This window comes from Siniperca chuatsi, linkage group LG17 (genome assembly GCF_020085105.1).
Source record: "Siniperca chuatsi isolate FFG_IHB_CAS linkage group LG17, ASM2008510v1, whole genome shotgun sequence".
Lineage (NCBI taxonomy): Eukaryota > Metazoa > Chordata > Actinopteri > Centrarchiformes > Sinipercidae > Siniperca > Siniperca chuatsi.
Window position 1 is genome coordinate 26323098 of NC_058058.1, and position 23344 is coordinate 26346441.

General features: G+C 40.1%; 1 protein-coding gene across 3 annotated transcripts in view; it reads right to left on the reverse strand.

Annotated features, from left to right (window-relative positions):
• thsd7aa (thrombospondin, type I, domain containing 7Aa) overlaps window positions 1-23344 on the reverse strand; it is a 194980-nt gene that overhangs the window by 96723 nt on the left and 74913 nt on the right. For all 3 annotated transcript variants that reach the window (XR_006375187.1, XR_006375188.1, XM_044171549.1), the window contains exons 3-4: window positions 19836-20084; window positions 15210-15391 (exon numbers count right to left, since the gene is read on the reverse strand). Coding sequence is in view for 1 of the 3 variants with exons in the window: in XM_044171549.1 (XP_044027484.1) it covers window positions 15210-15391; window positions 19836-20084 (431 nt within the window). In the remaining 2 variants the exon portion in view is untranslated. The remainder of the gene's footprint in view (window positions 1-15209; window positions 15392-19835; window positions 20085-23344) is intronic.

The following is a 23344-nucleotide window of genomic DNA, read 5'->3' on the forward strand; positions in this document are numbered from 1 at the left end:
TTTTCTGACCTCTTTTATAGTGTATTGTATTATAATATGTTACAATAGTCAAGGCGTGAGGAGATAAAAGCATGTACAACAGTTTCTGCATCACTAAGATTTAAAATAGATCAGATTCTTGCAATGTTTCTGAGGTGATAAAAACATGATTGGACAAGCTTTGTGATATGTTGCTCAAAACATAAATTGCTATCAAATAGGACACCAAGATTTCTTGCAACAGGCTTGATATGTTGTAACAGGTTACCAGTAGATGGCAATATTTATTTAATGATATATTGGAGCCCAATAACAAGGATTTCAGTTTTATTTGAGTTGAGCTGCAGAAAATGTATCGACATCCAGTTTTTTATGTCAGACAGGCAGTCCTGCAGAGAACTCAGCATACTAAGGTCAGTGGGCTTTACAGGGAGGTACAATTGTGTGTCATCTGCATAACAATGAAAAGAAATACCATGTCTGAGGATGACATCAGCCAAGGGGAGCATAAATAACGAGAACAGTATTGGTCCCAGAATTGAACCTTGAGGCACACCATAGTTGATATAGGAAAAGGATGACATGAAGTTATTAATGGTGACACAGAATTTCCTATTGGACAGATAAGATGCGAACCAGTCTAGTGCAGTGCCAGATATTCCCACCCAGTGCCTCAGTCTATCTAAAAGAATGCCACGATCAATGGTGTCAAAGGCAGCACTTAAGTCCAGCATCACAAGAATTGAGCACATGCCTGTGTCAGCATTCATTAAAAGGTCATTAGTGACTTTGAGAAGGGCTGTCTCAGTGCTGTGGTGCTGATGAAAGCCTGATTGGGACTTTTCAAAGGTATTATTATTTTCCACAGCATCAAGAAGCTGTATAGAACTTTTCTTCTTGGAAATAAAATGCAGTTTGGAGATTGGACGATAGTTGTCCAGGAGGGTGGGATCAAGGCCAGGTTTTTTTAGGGCTGGCTGGATACAAGCAGTTTTAAAGTATTCTGGGACGCATCCAGTATACAGTGAGCTGTTAAAAATAATTAGCAAATGGGGCACAATACAATCCATAACTTCCAATAACCTAGTTGGGATTTTGTCCAGAGGGCTGGAGGATACTCTCATAAAAGACATGATGTCTGCAAGTTCAGGCAGAGTAACAGCAGAAAAATTGCTCAATGAATCCCTGAGCGGGTGATTCACATCTAAAAAGGCAGGGTTGGGGGTAATACCAGATCTTATTACCTCCAACTTTCCAACAAAGTGCAAAAGAAACATTTCACAATCAGCATCTCAACCAGCAGGGGCACAAAGAGAGGCTGGGTTAACTAACTGATTCACAGTCTTAAATAGGAATCTGGGGGTTGTGCTGATGGGCAGAAATAAGTGCAGAGAAATGGCATGTTCTTGCATTTCCACAGATGGTATTCTCAGACCCAGACTAAAGAATAGGTCTAAAGTGTGACCACGGGAATGAGTTTGGCCAGACACATGTTGTTGAAAGTTCAATTCAATTCAATTCAATTCAATTTTATTTATATAGCTATAACAGAATTGATCTCATTGCGCTTTTCCTATAGAGCAGGTCTAGACCGTACTCTTTATAATATTAGTTAAAAGAGTTAGTGATATTTAAAAATCAGCAACAAGGCCATTAGAGGAGTCATCAACATGAATATCTTAAAAAGTCTGTGCTGGGTCAGAGCTGATATTGAGACTGGAGGTAGGGTTCTGGCCTGGATCTTTATTAAATTATTATTATTGCTGTGTTGGCTGTGCCTGTTTCGTATTAAAGACCTGTGCAACATTACCACTGGAATTTTAAAAGTAGCACTAGAAGGATCCAGGCTCCAAATAGCAGCATTATGATCAGTCCACAAGGGGGTGTTAGTGGCAGCGGAGGGTGTGTGGCTGTTTATGGTGGGCAGAGAAGAGAAAGAAGAAGAGCCAGGGGAAACAGGTGATGTAAATAGTCAATTACGTGAGGAAGACAGTACAGCGTGCTGCAGGTTAGCCGCCAGCATGCGACTACCTGACTTGTTTGGGAATGCCCTTGAGTTCCCATGTAACACAAGAATGGGTGTCAAATGGTACATCAGTATCAAATCATTTTCTAATTCTTTTACATAGTTTGATGTGTATTTTTCTTTACCTTTGCTGAACACATGTATTCATGTAGAGAATCATGAAAACTAGAATTGGCTGATATATGGGACTACTTTTAACGGATCAAGCTATCGGATCAGGCTGTTGGATCAGGCCATCCTATTAGGAATCCTGTACAATTCTGTGGAACAGGAGTGCTAACATTGTGCCAGGGGAATTAATTACATTACATGTCACCATTGTATTACCATCAAATGGTCATTTTACACACCAAACTATTCACTTAACCAGATATACTGTAAACATAGTTTCACAAATAAGAGCCAGCTACAGTATATTGCAGGTTACGGAGGTCAATTTAGAGGCATCAACATCATTAGTATTAAAAAGAACTGCCTGTTGTATTTAGACCTGAGTTCGGGAGTCAAAAGTAAAGAGATTGTGGCTGGTAGGGATTGGCAATAAAATGTGCAAAATTCTCAACAAATTAACAAATTAAATCTACCTCTCTGGCTGCAGACCTATGTGTCACATGTTCTCACATTGCCATTCTGAACCTTCAGAACAACATAATTATTTTTCTACTTTCTACTGCACCCTGCCCTCCATTTCATGAATCATTTCTGTCACACTCCACTGTGACTGGCACAGCTGTGTAAAAGGTATAAGGACTGTAATGTGACTGGCTGAGAATACAGTGATTAATTACCACACTGAATATTCCACTATACCCTACCCATTTGTACATTTTGCTCTGCTTCTATATGAACAGTGTGTTTGAGATCACCAAAGTCATTACTGTTCATTTAATACTCTGGAGACCATGAATGTCTGTACAACATTTCATTACATTCCATCCAATAGTTTTCGAGATATTTCAGTCTGGACTGCCCAACCGACATAGCCATCCCTAGAGCCACGCCAGTAACATGGCTAAAAATTTGGACAATCAAAAGGGTTTATGGGAAATGCTGATAATATTGGCAGAGTATATCAAATACCAAACTGTCTGTACTGGCTGTGAAAATGCCATATCATTCTAGAAAGCTATACCTTAAAACTGATGCTGAATCAGATCATCCAAATAACCTGTTGATGACTTTATTTCCAACATGTCCATGTGTTGTCACACTAACAGAACAGTCAGACACCCCACTTCTTATTAAAAAAAAGTGTTTCATCCACATGGTTCATTAAGAACATTTGGAGGACAATAGCCTCTTTGTTCTCCTCCCTCCTTGTCCAGTCTGAGCAGCTCTCCACAACCATAACAAAGGCTGATTAATGGAAATCTCCACACAGACTGACCTTGCTCAGGTATCTCTGTGCCAGATGGTGTAGTCTTCGCTGTGAACCTCAGAGGCCCTGCACTGCTACATGCCAACTGCCATCAATAACCTGACTCCCAGTTCCTTTCCAGCCGAGGATTCGTGACATCACAGTGGCACAGCTGTTATACAGCATGTGACAGTTTGCTCCCCAAAAGGGTTTCACATTGAATGGAGCCAGTAAGGGAAAACAGTCCCAGTAACAACATCTTTAAATATCTTGTTATTTTTAGAGGAACATGAGAAACTGGCTATGAAATATGTGCCACCAGGGAGAATAAAAAGATGGTTATGATAAATAACCTCTAGCCAATCAGTTGACATTATGCACACAAAAACAAAACAAAAACACAAAATCAATCAGCTGATTTCCAAAAAACACCTTCCTCTGTAAGACTATAGTGATGGAATTAGGTCTAATCAACACAGAAACAGCTGAAAGAAGTGCCATGTGACGTGATCAAGATGGTGGAGAACTTCCTCTGCTCAAACTCCCCTATCTTTGTTGCAGCAAAACCTTCTGATAAGACCACTTTTTAGTCTATCATACTTGGAAAAAACAATAATAACTTCTGCCTGCTTTGCATTACATAATGCCGACGCAATCACGCAATCTCAAAACCAAAGAGATGGCTGACAAACTACAAATGGACAACGATGAGACTACCACAGGCCAGCTGACAGTGGCCTATCTGCCCAGCAAACAGGTAACCTTCAGGGAACATTCCCTAAAGGTTCCCTTAAGGTTATTTTGAAAAAAAACATAAAAACTTTTAGAAGGTGTGCTGTAGTTAAGATTCAAAGGGGGCAAATTCAATACAAATTTCAGTTCATAGTATAGTATACAGTATTATATGACGGTATTATTTTGTACTTTTATTTTATTTATTTATTTTTATACACATAGTAATTCATGTAGGCCCACACTGCTCTATAGGCTTGAGGAAATGAGCACTGAAGGAGATAATAACCCCAGCAGATGGCAGTATGGCAATTTGATTTGCTTATTATTATTATTAGTATTTGCTTAAATATTTTGAATTATTTAATTATTTGATTATTTATCATTACATACATTAAAACAAAAACAAACTAAACAAAAAATACAAAAAAAAATAAAAATCATTATTCATGAAGAGTTAATGTGACTCAGTGAGCGTGAAATATCACAGAGCTGCGCGAGCGTGTGCCATTCTCACATTCTCCCAACCGTTGACCGAGCTGTTAACGGCTGTCAAAACGATTCAGTGCTGCTGCTGGTCCATGGAATACCAGTCTGGCCGTTGATAAAGTAGGATGAAATAATTTAAGAGGTATTAATAATTCGTACTGTCATAACACATTTTCCTTTAAGAATTTTTCACATTATCAACTTTATAGTTTAAGTTACATGTTTACAAAATCTTTGCCTCCATAGTCCATTCAATTCAATAAAATTTTATTTATATAGTGCCAATTCATAACATAAGTTATCTCATTGCGCTTTTCCTATAGAGCAATTCAATTCAATTTTATTTATATAGCGCCAATTCATAACAGAAGTTATCTCATTACACTTTTCCTATAGAGCAGGTCTAGACCGTACTCTTTATAATATTATTTACAGAGACCGAACAAATCCTAAAATGGACAAGCATTTGGCGACAGTGGCAAGAAAAAGCTTCCTTTTAAAAGGCAGAAACCTTGGACAGGACCAGACTCAATGGTGGGCGGCCGTTCGCCGCTGCCGTATTAGGTTTAATGAGAGAGAGAGAGACAGAGAGAGAGAGGTTTAATGAGAAAGAGAGAGAGAGAGAGAGAGACGTTATAAGAGTGTGAGAGGGAGAGGTTTTGGGAGAGGGAGCCACAATGCAAATACCTAATAATAATAATAATAATAATAGGAATGACAGCTATAGGAATAATAATGACAGTAATAGTAACAAAGCCAATAACAACAATTGTAGTAGCAGTTGTCGAGCAGGACCACAAGGGCAGCAAGTGACCCACAATCACAGATCCAGTCTCTGCAGCTCTGGAGGTAGGAATGCCTGTTGAAAGCGACAGAAGGAGAGAGGAGAGAAACGAGAAAGCACAGAACTACGGAAGAGAGAATATGTCTGGTTAGTAACATGCAGTAATGGGATAAAAATGCATACAGATAGAGGAAAGAGGTGCATCATGGGAAGTCTTCTGGCAGTCTGGGCCTATAGCAGCATGACTAAGAGATGGTTCAGGGCTCACCCAAGCCAGCCCTAACTATAAGCTTTATCAAAGATGAAAGTCTTAAGCCTACTCTTAAATGTGGAGATGGTGTCTGCCTCCTGAACCCAAACTGGGACCTGATTCCACAGGAGAAGAGCTTGATGACTGAAGGTTCTGGCTCCCATTCTACTTTTGGAGACTCTAGGAATCAGGGATTCTGGAAGCGTAGTGTTCTAGTTGGGTAATGTGGTATTATGAGATCTTTAAGATGTGATGGTGCCTGACCATTTAGAGTTTTGTAGGTGAGGAGAAGGATTTTAAATTCTAGTCTGGATTTTACAGGGAGCCAATGCAGAGACGCTAATATTGGAGAAATATGATCTCTTTTCCTAGTTCTTGTCATTACATGTGCCGCAGCATTCTGGATCAACTGGAGAGTCTTAAGGGACTTATTCGGGCAGCCTGATAATAGGGAATTGCAATAGTCCAACGTAGAAGTAACAAATGCATGCACTAGTTTTTCGGCATCATTTTGAGACAGGATGTGCCTGATTTTTGCAATGTTACGTAGGTGAAAGAAGGCAGTCCTTGAAGTTTGTTTCATGTGGGAGTTAAAGGATAAATCCTGATCAAAGGTAACGCCGAGGTTCCATACAGTGTTGCTGGAGGCAAGGGCAATGCCATCTAGAGACTATATCTTAGATATAGATAATGTGTCTCGAAGGTGTTTGGGGCCAAGTATAATAACTTCAGTTTCGTCTGAGTTTTACATCAGAAAATTGCAGGTCATCCAGGTCTTTATGTCCTCAAGGCATGTTTGAAGTTTTGCTAACTGGTTAGTTTCATCTGGCTTGATCGATAGATATAAATGTGTATCATCCAAATAACAATGAAAGTTTATGAAGTGTTTCCTATTAATATTGTCCAGAGGAAGCATATATAAGGTCAACAGAATCGGTCCAAGCACAGAACCTTGTGGAACTCCGTCACTAACCTTGGCACGCACAGAGGACTCACCGTTAACATGTACAAACTAAGAACGATCTGATAGATAGGATTTAAACCAGCTTAGTGCAGTTCCTGTAATGCCAATTACATGTTCCAGTCTCTGTAATAGGATTTGATGGTCAATGGTGTCGAACACAGCACTAAGATCTAAAAAGACAAGTACAGAGACAAGTCCATTGTCTGATGCAATTAAAAGGTCATTTGTAATTTTCACCAGTGCTGTCTCTGTGCTATGTTGCACTCTAAATCCTGACTGAAAATCCTCAAATAAACTATTGTTATTTAGAATGTGATTGGCAACTGCTTTCTCAAGGATCTTAGAGAGAAAGGGAAGGTTAGATATAGATCTATAGTTGGCTGGATCAAGAGTGGGCTTTTTAAGAATCGGTTTAATTACAGCTACTTTAAAGTATTGTGGTACATAGCCTGTTAATAAAGACAGATTGATCATATCCAGTAATGAAGTGTTAACTAAGGGTAAAACGTTTTTAAGCAGCCTAGTTGGAATGGAGTCTAAGAGACAGGTTGATGGCTTAGATTAATTAATCGTCAAAGTTAGTTGAAGAAAGTCGATAGGAGCAAAGCAGTCAAAATATATATCAGGTTTTTAAAGGGGCGATAGAATCGAGTGTCGTTCGCAGTAAGCCTGCAGCACTAACAACAAGATGATCAATTTGGGAAGGGCTGCAATTTGCATAGGAGATCTCTGTTATATTGAGACATAACATTGATCAGATCAGACTATCAGACATCAACTATCAGATCTTGAATTAATCCCCATGTCTCTCTCAGATCACAGAGCTGTGACAGGTAAGATAATCATGCGCTCAACTTCAAAACATGCAGCACGTTGGCATTTCAACTCCACACTACTGCAGAATGAAACCTTCCTGAAAGAAATGAAAGATAGCAAAAAATAAACCAATACTGAATGATTCCGGTATTTTGTGGGAGGCATTGAAGGGATGCATCAGGGATAAAACAATTGGGTTTGCTTCCAATCTAAATAGATCCAGTAGAAAACATTATGGCCTTGAACGTTAAGAGAGAGTTACTCAGCAAAGACCTCAGTCATTTACTCATGCATAGAGTAGACTTCCTCATGCATAGAGCATGGCAAAATTATTATCTAAATAGTGCACAACCAAGTCACTTGTTAGCATGACTAGCAAATATAGCCTCTATTAAATCCACCACTGATAAATTGTGTACAGACTTTGAATAATATAAAGAGTACGGTCTAGACCTGCTCTATAGGAATGAGATAACTTCTGTTATGAATTGGCGCTATATAAATAAATTGAAATGACCTGATAAAAATCAATGATAACTTTGGTGCATTCTACTCCTCTTTATATACATCAGAGATAAGTTCTGACATCCAATCCTGCTCTAGGTTTTTAAACCCACTGCAGCTCTCGCTGCTTTCCCAGGAGGATCGCACTGATCTCGATGCTCCCTTATCTTTATCAGAACTCTAACTATAAAACTCTTCTGTCAATGAATAAAGGCAAGTCACCAGGGTTAGATGGTTTACCTTCAGAATTTTATTTAGCATTCTGGCCCCAGGTAGGAGCTCTCTTGCTGGATATGACTCCCTCTGCAATATTAAAGGGTTCATTCTCTAAAAACGGTAGCATAGCCATTATCTCTCTACTATTAAAAAAGGCTAAGGATCCGCAGAACTGATCAAATTATCAACCACTATCATTACAGAATACTGATATCAAGCTATATGCCAAAGTGCTAGCCTCTCGACTGGAACCATGTAGGACTGGAGAAGGCTTTTGATTGCCTTGAGTGGCATTTTCTATTGGCAGTACTATGCCGCATGGATTTTGGTAATAATTTCATTGCAATGATTCAAGTTCTTTATTCAAACCCCACTGCTATGGTGTTGATGGGGAACATTTATTTTTAACAATTCCCTGTATGCCGTAGCTCCTGCCCTCTTTCACCTTTGTTATTTGTTCTTTCTCTTGAAGCTGTAGCCCAGGCTGTCCGACAATCAGTCGGTCATGAACCTATTACCATGCATAACACCAAGCACTTTATCTCTCTATATGCCGATGATATATTGCTTTTTATCCAGAACGTCCCTCAGTCTCTTCCCCACTCTCTAAATATATTCAGTAGTTTTAGCCAGCTCTCAGGATATAAAGTTAACTGGGATAAATCTGCTTTACTGCCACTCAATGTATCAGCAAGACACTTGACCTCCATATCAAATATTCCTGTGGTTCAGAACATCACATACTGTGTCAATCCACCCTTCAACTGTAAACATTGCAAAAAATAACTACAAGGCACTTATGACAGAGGTAGAAACAGATTTACAAAGATGGAAAACTCTGCCATTATCATTTCACTCTCAAATCTCCATTATTAAAATGAATGTCCTCCCAAGAATCAACTTTCTTAGGTCAATGACACCTTTACCACCATCTAAAGACAAATGGGGGGAAAAAAAATCCTTAATATCTAGGTTTATATGGGGGAATTAAACAAACCCAGACTGAAACCGTCAACTCTCCAAAGACAAAAAGGCGAAGGGGGATTTGGTCTACCTAACTTTCAGTGGTATCACTGGTCATATGTACTGTGTACTGTATGGGGGGCAAAGAGAGGAATATGACAGGGATATGCTGCTTCCTTATCAATTTTGTGCTAATTAATGCATAGTCATGTGTGATTATATTAATCTACTTTATTTGTGATTTATATATATATATATATATATATAAACAATTATGTTTAAGTATCATTACAATATTTATCACAAAAAAAAGAAACAGCTGAAAGAAGGTACTGTGCAAATGAATATGGGGGATGGATAAAGGCATTGATTTGCATAATGGTGTGTCCAAGTTAGGGGGTGACTAAAATTATACAAGACATGACAGCACAAAACCTGTCTGAGAGCACGGACAGGTGCAGGGTGGAAAAACAGAAGGAGGATGTGGCACTGCAGCTGAGCTTGCAGAACGTCTGCTCATTCATTACATCCATTCTTCTTTCTTCTCACTTTTCTCCTTCTGCCACCATCCTTTGTTAGTGACACCTTGAAGCCAAATCTAGCTGGTTTTCACCTGTCATAATACCTCCATTAATGCCTCCCTGCTTCCACCCAACAACACTTTCCATAACAATTACCATGTTAACATGCAGGCAGGGCGGCTTGGTTCGTGGTTACATCCACTATTGCCTATATCATCCTGACAATATATGTAAAGGGGAAGAGTGGAAAGTGTGAGACTCACCACATTAAACAAAATTGGCAGTGTGAAATCTTGACACTGAAGGATGAAAGCGTGTGGCTAGTTGTAAGCATCTGATGTGAATAATTTCTAGCAGCAGACGCCAGTTCAGCCTCCCCAGCCAGATGGACTGAGACTTATTGTGGCAGTGCTGGATAAGCAAGGGCGTGCTACCACTTCCAGCCTCTGTGTCCTCAGTAATGCCACCAATTTACGTGAAAGCTCATATTTCATCTGCTGTCCTCTCTGTGTGACTTTTGCACATATATTATCATATTCATATAGCTTAGTCCCAGATTTGATTTGAGGGGAAAACCTCTTTAATTCTCCTCCCTGGTTCGCACATGGTTGGTAAAGCAGGGGAAGCATATCAGAGACTCTGTGCAGAGCAGGAACAGATGTCATGACTTTGGTGTGTGTGTGTGTGTGTATGTGTGAGAAACGCAAGCCTAAGCAGATGATTCAAAAGCTCATAAACAACTTGCCACTCGGCTCTCACAGATGTGATTTGAAGCTGTTATTAACCAGCCTGTGTCAAAACATGAGCTATTAAAAAGTAAATTTACACCACAAACCCTATTGCTGATAGCTGATAACAGCCCTTGATAGGCGATATGAATTCTGTCTAATAAAATGATTACTATGCAGTTACAATCGTGGAATTTAGCTGTGGATTACTTGCAGTGTCCGAGTAATTTACCAGAATGCTGCGGCATGTGTACTAGGAAAAGAGATCATATTTCTCCAATATTAGCTTCTCTGCACTGGCTCCCTGTAAAATCCAGACTAGAATTTAAAATCCTTCTCCTCACCTACAAAGCTCTTAATGGTCAGGCACCATCGTATCTTAAAGAGCTCATAATACCTTATTACCAGATTATTACTAGAACACTGCACTCTCAGGATGCAGGGTTACTTGTGGTTCCAAGAGAATGGGAGCCAGAGCCTTCAGTTATCAAGCTCCTCTCCTGTGGAATCAGATCCCAGTTTGGGTTCAGGAGGCAGACACCATCTCCACATTTAAGAGTAGGCTTAAGACTTTCCTCTTTGATAAAACTTATAGTTAGGACTGGCTTGGGTGAGTCCTGAACCATCCCTTAGTTATGCTGTTATAGGCCAAGACTGCCGGAAGACTTCCCATGATGCACCTCTTTCCTCTCTCCTTCTCTCCCTCTCCATCTGTATGCATTTTTATCCCATTACTGCATGTTACTAACTCGACATCTTCTCTCCCGTAGTTCTGTGCTTTCTCATCTCTCTCCTCTCTCCTTCTGTGGCTTTCAGCAGGTATTTCTGCCTCCAGAGCTGCAGAGACTGGATCTGTGGTTGTGGGCCACCTGCTGTCCCCATGCTTGATAACTGCTACCACAGTTGTTGTTATTGGCTTTGTTACTATTGTATTGTATTGTGTTATTATGCCATTATTATTCCTATGACTATCACTCTTATTATTATTTCTTTATTAATATCAATATTACCACTACCATCACATTATTACTATTTTAAAATTCTAGGTTCGAGGTTCTTCCTCTAAACCTAACATGGCAGCAGCAGATGGCCACTCACCCTGAGTCTGGTTCTGCCCGAGGTTTCTGCCTATTAAAAGGAAATTTTTCCTTGCCACTGTCGCCAAGTGCTTGCTTGGTGGCATTTGTTGGGTCTCTGTAAATAATAGTATAAAGAGCACAGTCTAGACCTGCTCTATAGGAAAAGTGCAATGAGATATCTTCTGTTATGAATTTGCTCTATATAAATAAAATTGAATTGAATTGAATGCAATGATAAAAGAGGATGCTGGTGTTCTTTGTATTGGTCTTTATTTACACACAAAAAAAAATTCATATATTAAATGGTTTTGTCAAGTTATGTTTACTGACAAAGTTTTTTTCCAGGAAGTGTTACAGAAGTCATAGGGAGGTGGTCAGGGGGGATACAAGGCGTACAAAAGGGAGAACTTTGACACTGGATACGGGTCCTGTGTCCGTGTGGTTAGGTTTAGGCTACTGACACTTACGTTAAGGTTGGGAAAGATTGCGGTTCTGGTTTATTTTTTAAAAAGGATGCACCTCCTGTCTTTTTGATCAAGTCAACGATGACTTTTTTCATATTTAAATAAGACCTGCATCTTTCCCTATGATGGATGGATGGATGGATGGATAGATAGATACTTTATACCCAAAGGGAAATTCACATGTCACAGCAGCAGTACACAAATGAATCACACAATACAATGAATAGTGCAAAACCAAATGTTAAACACTAGTATTATAACCTTAAACAAGTGCTTTCAGTTGTCTAAATAGAACACTTAAAGCAATAATTATGGTTTAGCTGTCAAAAGAAAACAAATTAGTTGCAGAGAAATGTGATTTTTGGAGACAGGGTTGTAATTCTAATATTGCATCAGAAGTAATGTGGTTTTTGATGTTTAAAAAGTTGATGTACTTGCATGAGTCTTGAAATTTTTGGATTGTATCCACATGGTTGAAATGCACTTATTGTCACTTTGGATAAAAGTGTCAGCTAAAGAAATGTAATGTAATGTAAAAATATTTACGTGTGGTACCAAATTTCATGCTGCATATAGTACTACATAAAGCTGAAATGATTATCTTGTGATCTCAACATAACAAACTTGGTTTTCTCAGGACCACGTGATAATTATTCAAATCTTGGTTTGATATTAACATTACCTATACCATCCCCTCCTATATATATATAAAAAAAAAATTGTCCTTCACCCTCTGCGGGTGGTCTCATCCTTCGAGCTCGGGTCCTCTACCAGAGGCCTGGGAGCTTGAGGGTTCTGCGCAGTATCTTTGCTGTTCCTGGTACTGCACTCTTTTGGACTGAGATGTCTGGTGTTCTTCCAGGGATCTGCTGTAGCCACTCCTCCAGTTTGGGGGTCACTGCCCCGAGTGCTCCGATGACCACGGGCACCACTGTCGCCTTCACCTTCCAGGCCTTCTCCAGCTCTTCTCTGAGCCCTTGGTATTTCTCTAGTTTCTCATGTTCCCTTTTCCTGATGTTGCCATCACTTGGTATTGCCACGTCAACCACAACGGCTTTCCTCTGCTGTTTGTCCACCCCAACAATGTCAGGTTGGTTCGCCATTACCATTCTGTCAGTCTGAATCTGGAAGTCCCACAGGATCTTGGCTCGGTCATTCTCTACCACCTTTGGAGGTGTTTCCCACTTTGACCTCGGGGTTTCCAGTCCATACTCAGTGCAGATGTTCCTGTACACTATGCCAGCCACTTGGTTATGGTGCTCCATGTATGCTTTTCCCGCCAGCTTACACCCTGCAGTTATGTGGTGGATTGTCTCAGGGGCCTCTTTGCACAGCCTACACCTTGGATCTTGTCTGGTGTGGTAGATCTGGGCCTCTATCGCTCTGGTGCTCAGGGCCTGCTCTTGTGCAGCCATGATGAGTGCCTCTGTGCTGTCCTTCAGTCCGGCCCGCTCTAGCCATTGGTAGGATTTCTTGATATCAGCCACTTCAGTTATGTTCCAGTGCACGGGATGTACCACTGAGACATTGTCTCCCATTGTCTGAGACATTCCCTGAGCACGTCATCTGTTGATGCCTTGCGGCTGGATAGCTCAATTGGAAAGTCACACGACTTTCACACAGGGTTCGAATCCCCTTCGGGACGCATTGAGCAATGACCCATCATCCAGTGTGGGTCCTTAGGCAAGACCCTTCACGCTGCTGCCTACCTCATGATGATGAGTGACAATGGAATATATGACATGCCGGCTCAGACGTCGCCCGGCCAAACAAGGTCTGCGTCAGGTGTTGGGGAACCAGGGCATCGAGACGACAAATGGGCTACTGGAACAAGACGAAGATGGGCGAGATGCGATAATAAGGCTCTGTTGGAATGCTACTACTCCAGTAACCCTAGTCAGAGGGGTTACATGCACAGGATGTGGGATGAATGGTTACTTCGAAACCCACAATCAAGGCTTACAGCGAAGCAACTAGTAGCTCAGTGTTCCAACATCCACAAGCGGCAACTGCTATCACAACTTGAGATTGATGAGATACAACACAAATGCTACGGCAAGGGGGAGCCAGGACAACAGGTCAGAGGTCAACCAGCAGCTCCCCAACCAGAGATTGGGTACGAAGCCCCAAGAGAAATCACGCTGAACGAGGCAGCGTGACCTGAAAGACCTGAAAGATAAGATCATGGCGAGGATGAATACAAGGCAACCCCGACGCCAACTACAACGGCTAAATGAAGTACCATCAGAAAGTCTCCTAGAAGATGTGAATGCAACCATGGGAGCCATGAGAGACAGTACCCACCATGGAAACGAAGGTTGGAGGCAAAAATCAAGGAGGCCCGGAGAGAAGTGAGCCAGCTGAGAGAGGTGCAATGAGAAAGCAAGTACCCAAGAAGTACAACCAGATGCCCATACCTGAAGCACTCGAAACTGCCAAACAAAGGCTCCAAGCCTTGGCCAGCCGCCTAAAGAGATACACAAGAGATAATTAAGGCCGAAAAATAAACCGGCTGTTCGCAACTCAACCTGCGAAAGTGTACGCTCAATGGCAGGGTAATAACAGCAGAGCAGACCCACCAAGGCTGGAAATGGAGCAGTACTGAAAAAGTATATGGGAGAGGGAGGCATCACACAACAGCGATGCACAGTGGCCACAGCAACCTCCCTGAACAGAATCCAGTCACCATCACAGCGGCAGACATCCAAGAAAGAGTCTCAGGTGTGTGTATATATATATACAGATAGATTATCTGTATCTGTAGTTATAGATTTATTAATGATACATAAAACATATATAATAACTTTTGGGTTACCAAATTGTAAAAAACAACAACAAAAAAACTTTGGAATTATAAAGGTTAGTAAGTCATTAATTCTCATGGTTATAAAGGGTACCTTATTACAAAGTGGTACCCAAGATTCTGATGTTGTAATCATCTGTAATCAGTACGCAATCTCTGCCACAGTTTCCTTTATGATGCCACTCACATTCAAATCAGCAACAACATTAATTATTATAGCTGATACTGGACCTGTAACCAAACAATGTTCCTATAATATTCCCATGAAAAAAACTAATTGTATGCCTGTGTTTGTTAACAGTTTATGTAAAATATAATGACAAAATTACACAGGCACTACTATATAATATGCTTACAATTACAAACAATAATTCTCCATAGCCTGCCCAGAACTGTATTTATGTAAACAACAATTGTGATAAAGTGATCAAATATTTTAATAAATGGTGAATAAGGCACACAAACAGTAGATCAAATATAGCAATACAAGAGAACAGTAGAGATGATAGAAGAAAAGCATGCTGGGATACTGACCTTCTTTGCTCCTGAGCGAGCCGAGGTTGGGTGGTGAATCAGCGCTGGTCTGGACACAGTAGACCTCTCGGGTCTGAATCCCGCCTCCACACAATCCTGTTTGGTTTCCACGCCGACGGTCCTGTTGGCTCAGCAGCACATCCACCCTGCACTCTGTCCATTCTGTAGTCTTCCAGCTGTAACTAAGGACACAAGGTGGAGGTGGACACAAGAAGCGTTTGATACAATATATCAGCACCATATTGTCCTTTCTTAAAAGAAATAATTCGATTAATTAATAATTAAATTAATCCCCACAATTAATTAAAGCTCCTAAAACTTCAATTTCTTACATTATTTGGAGGGAGATTGTTCCTCCCATTATAATTGTTTCTCATCAGTGGGGTCTACGGACAATGGTGTTCTCACGTCATGTTGTACCCACCTTTTTAAAGAAATTTCAGAACATATTCAAATATTTTCTATGTATCTTATTTGTGATTCCTATAATTGCATTGTAAGAGTTGATGTACATTTTTTGATTGATCAGCTGGCCATGATGTCAACAATCCAGTGTTGACAACTGCTACTACAGCTCTGTTACTGATGCTGACATTATTTTTCCTATAGCTGTCATTCCTATTATTACTAATTTATTAATATTAACACTATAATTACTATTATACTATTTAAAAAAAAATATTCTATGTGGTCATTGCATTGTGCCTCCCTCTTCAAATGGGTATATTTGTTTTGCAAAATTGCACATCTTTTTGTGTTTTCTTTATAGACTAATTATAGTCAAGATCATTCATGTAAAAGAAATTCATGTTTGACTATTATTACTGCAATAATTATATAATGAAATTTACTACAACCCCCAAAACAGATTGGATCATGGAAAAGCAAATGACAACAACTATTTTTATCATTGTTTGTTTTTATCATACCTCACAGTGTGCATGGCTCTTTGCAGGCACTGAACAGCATCGGTTGTGCCTGATTGAGCTGGGGTGGCGGGCATCTCTCAGCATTTTTAGAAAGACTTTTTATGTTATTGACCTTAGATCTTTGTTTACAATATGCCTCAGGATTTGCAATATACCCAGACTGACTCGATTTTTTAAGCTGAAAGGAGGTTGTTAATTACAGCAGCTATTCATAGATGGGTTTGTGTCTGGTTGGTGAATTGGCAGCAGTCTGCTTCAGCAATAATGCATTGTGGTTTTCACCTTGAGGTCAGAAAATGTAAACCCTGCCTCCATGCTGATAATGGAATTCATTTGAGGTCGCCAGTGAAAGGCTCCATATTCATGAGAAAAGTCTCTCTGTCTCTCTCTCTCAGTTGCCTCTGCACTGCTGCGGGACAATGAGACCCCTGGGAAAGCATTGCATCTTGGGGCTTTAAGTTGCCCAGATGGGGACACTCAATCAGAGCAGTTCTTAAGTACCATACAGAGCTGCTGCCTCTCTTCCTGCTGTCTGTCAAACTGTTTGTCTGATTTACTGTCTCACATTATGGCTGATTCTACTCTGCCCATAAAACAGACCAATAAAATGAGCAGATGACTTCTTGCATTAAATATATGTGTTATTGAGAGATTAAGTAAAACCAGAACTTTGAGAGTCTGGTCCAGTTGTAAGAAAACCTCATTCAAAATCAAAATATTTTGCAAAATATTAAACTGAGGGTGCAATGCATGCTTTTGCACCCTCATAGAACCGGGTTTGCTTAAGTTATTGTATGCTATTATTTATATTATATTATTTCATTGGGTTAGCTTGGAGTGAATGAATTACAGCAATGAAAAAACATCATCACTTAATAGGGACCCATTAGGACACCTGGGTTCCTGAACCCAACCTTGACAACCACATACTGCTGTCACCATTGAGCCTGTGAAGTTGGCGATGGCAAATCAACAGTAATCAATTTATCAATGGAGCGATCAGATCACAAACCTCTCTGAATATGCTTATCATGGTAAATGATTTCAGGTAATGAAATAATTAATAAAAGTTCAATTCATCTTAATTGAAATTTCTTAGTTCGAACTGCAACCACTTCACCTGTCCTTCGTAACACAATACTGCCGCTAACGGCCGCTAATTGCAGGCTAACGTTAATGTTAAAAGGTTCTGCATTGCCCAGTGCCAGCAGAAATAGCATGAAAGGATTATGAACCTCTGTATCTTTTGAGCGCTAGGTAATAGCGCATTGAACCTATTCACTGCTGAATAATCAGAAAGTAATCTTTATTTAAATAAACTGTTATCATCATTTTTATGTAGCCTAAAAAAACAACATATACTTGCAATAATGACACACAGGGTGCAGAACGAATGGTCAATCTATTTCTTTCTCTCTCTCTCTCTCTCTCTCTCTCTCTCTCTCTCTGGATTAATAAAACCTTCCTAGAAGACTGCATCAAGGGTTCAGGTGGAAGTGTTAGGTGTGGTGACGCAGTGCTTCGCACCTGCCGGCATCAGCTTCACTCAGCCCTGCACTGATACGCCACACTAGACATGACAATGCTACACGTGCCTCTACATGTGAATATTGATATGTTCTACCCTTCATAGATATGTCAGTGTATGCGTGTGTGTGTGTGTGTGTGTGTGTGTGTGTGTGTGCGTGTGCGTGTCTGGGTCTAGAAGAGGCAGGGGCTTATGTCCTTATCTCGGTATAACTGTCCATCTATGTATAATTTGTCCACTGAGATTATTGCTTTTTTTTCCTTCCTTCATCATCAGTTTTGGATTGGAAACAGTTGTTTGCATCTTTGTAGAATTTCTCTTGGCTGCTGAGTCCATAGTCTGTTTTTTTAGCTGACTGCCTTGTTATTGAACTAGTTTGTTTTGTTTGTAGTGCTCGAATTTTGCAATGATTGGCCGTGGTCGGTTATTAGTGTTCTTTGATCCCAGATGGTGTACGCGGTGGAGTGTGATGTTGTTGGCGGTTTCTGCGGGTAGTTTGAGCCGTTTGGTCATGAATTCCTTGACTGATTTTTCAGGGGCTCGTCTGTGGTTTGTTCAGGAATTCCAGTGAAAACTAAATTCTGTCGTGTTCCGGTGTAGGCCTACCTAATGTAATGAAAAAGTGGTTCAAGACAGTTAATTAATGTAGAAGGACGCTTGATTTTATTTTCAAAAGTTAATATGCAACAGGGAAACACAAAGCCGTGTTTCCGTCCCAGCATTTTTATGCAAATTATCTAAGTAGAAAAGCTGGATGGAAGCAACAAAATTCGACCAAACTTCCACAGTATCACTAAAAAGGTTTTACACTCGGTGTTTTTTCCTTTTGTCCATAAAGAGTTTGTGACAAATAGGCGATGGAAACGCGTCTGACAAATAAATAATAATGTACCGAATATTACATGACAGATCAGCTGTTTTGTCCGATTACATTGCACAACAATTCTAAACTGGGTTTAAACATACTGAAATGAAGCAGCAAAGGACTGTCTGTAAATAATCCCCAGCATAACTTTCCCCGCTGTCAAACACACTGCTGCACCCGAAGGGGAGACTCTCCACTATCAATCAAAAAACCCGTTATTGGCACCCCTCTGTCATCACTATGCTTCAGAAAGCAAGAAATGTGGTCATATGAGCTGAAACTAAAGAACCTGTCCAAAAGCTGTAAGGTCTAGACAGCCACCCTCTTTTTTTCCATGTTTTTGTCCCGACATTGTAACCTTGTGCTCAGGTAGACAATTTATTTGCCTCAACCCAGGCCAGCTGCTGGAAAGACACCTAATTCACATAAAAGATTCATAAAAAGCTACAATTTTAGGGCATATCCCAGCTAGACTAGGGTTGTTGATGTAGGGTCATGCATTAAATGACCCAACACTATGCAACGCAGACAGTTTATCTGGTACTTGAAGTGCAGCAGGATGGTGGCATTGAGAATTAACTTGTCAATCTCCCTAGTTTAGACTATGGAGGATGTGAAAAAAAATAATTATTTCATATGTAAAAGATCTGTTCAATTCAGAATTCACAGTGTGTAAGTGCATAAGGCCTTGTGCTCCAGCAAGGGGCGTTGGTCTGTCAGACCCAACAAGGTCAAAGTCTATCCTGCTACCATGAAATTGTTTCTATAAAGAAATGTCGCTGTTAAGTTTAAAGCATTAGGGCTGCATAATCAAGTAATGTGGCCTAGAATATTTGTCTCAAATTTTCAATCGGTCAAACTCTGAGAAAAAACTAAAATTCCCCTGGGCCTGCTATCACTCAGCAGTGTGTAGGCTATAATGTTAGCGTGGGGCACTGGAGCCCTTGATTATTTTAATGTCAATATTTCCTGAGTGGGAAGATTGATCATTGGGTCAACCCCACTGAAGCCCATTTGCCTCTTGGCGTTCTATCATCACAAATGTCTTATTTGTTTATTTTTCCATTCAAATGATAAAAGAGAAAAATTATTATGAAAAGATGACATGGTTAACACCATGATAACCTTATAAAAGTGCAAAGTGATTTGGCATAGCCAGCACCAGCAGCAGGTGTTCATCCCTGAGATCATGTTTAGTAACATTGTTTCAGTCCAGAAGAAGTCCACATGAAAACTGTACGCCTACTCAAGTCAGCTTTAAGCAAACTAGCAGATAACTCTTTCTGTCTTTGTCCAGTACTTACACAATGCAGGGTGGCACTCTGTCTCTCTGGGGGCTGCAGGGCTCCTTCTCCTCCAGCTCTGGACAATCTGCTCCTCCACCGATTGGGAACTGGCTAATTTTTCTGGTGCGAGTGCGCTCCCCCATGGGCCCGTTGGGGTCGTTGCACTCCTTGGAGCATGCTGACCATTCAGACCATTCAGTCACATCGCAGTCTTTGGTCATGACGCAGGCCTGGAAGGTCACCGGCAACGTCTCCTGAGAGCACAGACTGGAGACGAGAAAACAGGATACCATAAGACATGATGAAACTTTAATACCGTACTTTAAGAGTTTAAAAACGTACGCTCACATTTTTTAACCATGCACTGATATTTCACTAACTCTAATGAAGTATTTTAGTTGCCTAACCTTAACCACATCTTAACCATCATTTATTCGCTACACCACAATCTTTACCTAACCTTAGCCATAGTTGCCATGCACAGATATTGCAGAAAGACAGAATTAGAAAAAAAGTCAACATTGAATGTAATGTGGGGCTTTGCAGAACTTTCCAAAATCACTGTTCCTTTCTGGCAACAGGATTAGGAAATGACATATGTGTCGACTACTGGGGGCAGCAAACGCATCTTGAGCTGCCACTCTGTCAGATATGCAACAGAAGAACTTGAGCAACTGGTGCATCTGTTTACTGAACAACTACAACAAACTGTATGATGAATCATTTATTGTGTCACATTGTTTTACTGAAGAAGACAAAAGAAACTGTCAACAATTAGGGATGTCCCCGATCACATCTTTGGCCCCAATCTCAATCTGAGTCCTTTAACACTGAGTATCTGCTGATACGAGTCTGATACGATGCTTCTATTTACCTAAATGTTTATTAAATATGTATCTGACACAGCTGTAGTCTACCCAATCTAACTCACCTTATTTTTCACGAGCTACTTGATCCAAATACTGAAGGTCCTTGTTCAAAACTATTACGTTTATAATTTAATTATTTACGTGCTATGAATGAAAGTTTAACAGGAGAATGCGACTATAGACGCTGATGTGATGCGATCAGCTAGAGAGACCTACTGGAACTGCAGAAACACTTGCGGTTGTGCTGCCGTGTTACAGAGTGATGCTTCTCTTCTTCTACTACATAAACAATCTCGGGCCGAGCACACTCACTGATTTGCAGAGAGCACTTTAACCAGACAACAGACAAGTTTAACGTGGGCCTGTTATCAAGTTAACCTCGAAATGAACATTAATTAGCGACAGCTGATATGATCTGCTGTGACGTTTGTCATTTTAACCAGTGAAAATCAGAAGCTGGTACCTGAATGTTTTGTACACTGCTCTTTGCTAATGATAAGTCGCGTTGGAGCTTAGCGAATCCATATATTTTACCAACCTCAGCATCAGAATTCAGAGTCACAAATCATTTTTCACATTTGCACACTAATTTCTCCTTGGACATGCAGCAGGATGCTGGCACTGTACAGCCGCACTGTCATTAAGGAGAGCAGCGCGGCAACACCAGCAGGCCGAGGTGGACAAATGCAGTAGAGTACAGCGAAGAAAGGATCAGATCGGCTTTATTTTAGACAACACCAGTCCATTAAAATATGCCCGGAACAGCTGCCATTCGGTGTTGGGACAACTCTATCAGCATGTCTGACAGTAATACTGGACTCGTGATAGAATTAGATTGGCAGTGGCATTTGTCTGTGAATTGTGTCTGTAGGTACACAATTTGGCTATCATCCTAAAGAGGTGGACTCTGCCAGTAACAATATAAACTACTATAGAAAGATGTATTAACAGAATGCAAAAATATTGAATGGCTGGTGTTAAAAAAAATGCCGGCCATAAAAAATATCAAAAATTAAATTAAATGTATATAATCTTACAACTCCGGCATAGGCTATAACATAGTATATATTTTTTGTGCAAAATAACAGCACAAAAAAGTGAAAGCGTGAAGAGTCAAAATTATTATTTTTTTTATTTTCTTTTTTTATTGGTGAAATAGAGCGTGACAAAAAAGAGTGACACAGAAGAGCTGCCAGGCAGGAGGTCTAGAGGAAGACCAAAGAGGAGATTTATGGATGTAGTGAGAGAGGACATGAAGCTAATTGGTGTGAGTGAAGAGGACGCAGAGGACAGGGTTAGATGGAGGCACATGATTCGCTGTGGCGACCCCTGAAAGGGAACAGCCGAAAGGAAATGAAGAAAGACAGAAGATAAATAAGTTAATGGACAAGTAAGATAATGGACAGACAATAACATAAAGCAGTTACAATGATGCATGTGATGATATGATAAGACTGGGAGCAGAGATTAGATTAGATTAAGTTGGTTATGTGTTGGTAATGTGTGTGTGTGTGTGTGTGTGTTTGGATGTTTGGATAAGGCAGTGATATGTATCCGTGTTTAGTGAGCCTGGACAGGTTGGTGTGTGGAACAAGGAATATGGCATGTGTCGCGGAGAGAAAGAAAAAGGAATAGTAAAAATAAATAAAAAATAGTGTTAATGTTATAGTGATAAATATATGATGTAACAACAACATCATTATAATAATAATAAAAAATATATAATAATAATATTATAATAATCATTATATACAATACAATATAATAATATAATATAATAACAACCATTATAATAAGTAACATTACATTTATACAGCAATGTGGAGTGAAGCCAGACCGGAGAGGAGACAGGCAGGGTGGGTCAGGTGGGTGTGTGTGTGTGTGTAGGTGTGTGTGTGTGTGAGCATGAGTACAATGTGCCGTGGGTGTGTGTATCCAAGTTGATGTGTATGTTGCAATACGATATGTTGTATGTGTGGGAATGTTGGGGCTTAGCCCAGCCCCAACCAGGACAAGAATGGGGACCATCGTTCCTTAAAGACTGTGATGTTGTTGTTATTGTAAGCAGTGATTTTTTTCCATAGATATGTATTCTGAAAGGAGGTTGGTCCATTGTTTAATATTTTTGGAATTTTTTGATTCCCAGTTTAAATGAATTGTTTTCTTGGCGACAGTTAGAGAAATGTGCAAGCTGTTCTTCTTTTTGTTTGGTAAGTGTCTCCTAGCAGGCAGAGCTGTGGAGGGATTCTGCGCTCCAAGATGGTGGAGAGTATTTGTGTTACAGAGACCCAAAAACAGTGAACCGGTTGGCAGGCCCAGAGTGGTGAAAATAATTATCTGCTGTGCCTATTGTGCATTGTGTCGGTGCAAGCAAGTGTCGGTGTTTGCCAGTCCCATTTTGTACGTTTTATATTGAGTAATATATATTCTGTGAATGATTTTGTATTGGATTAGCTGTAAGTTTGTATTGGGCGTCATAGCAAAAAAAAAATGTTTTATTTATATCCAAAAGTCAGTTAAGGGAGAGATGGTTAGGTCAGTGTTCCAGCTAGCTGCTGGGACTCTTACAGAATTATCTGAGGTTAATAAACATCTGTAGAGTTTTGAGGTTAGTTTATTCATGAATTATTTTGGAAGGTTCAAGTGGGTTATAAGTTA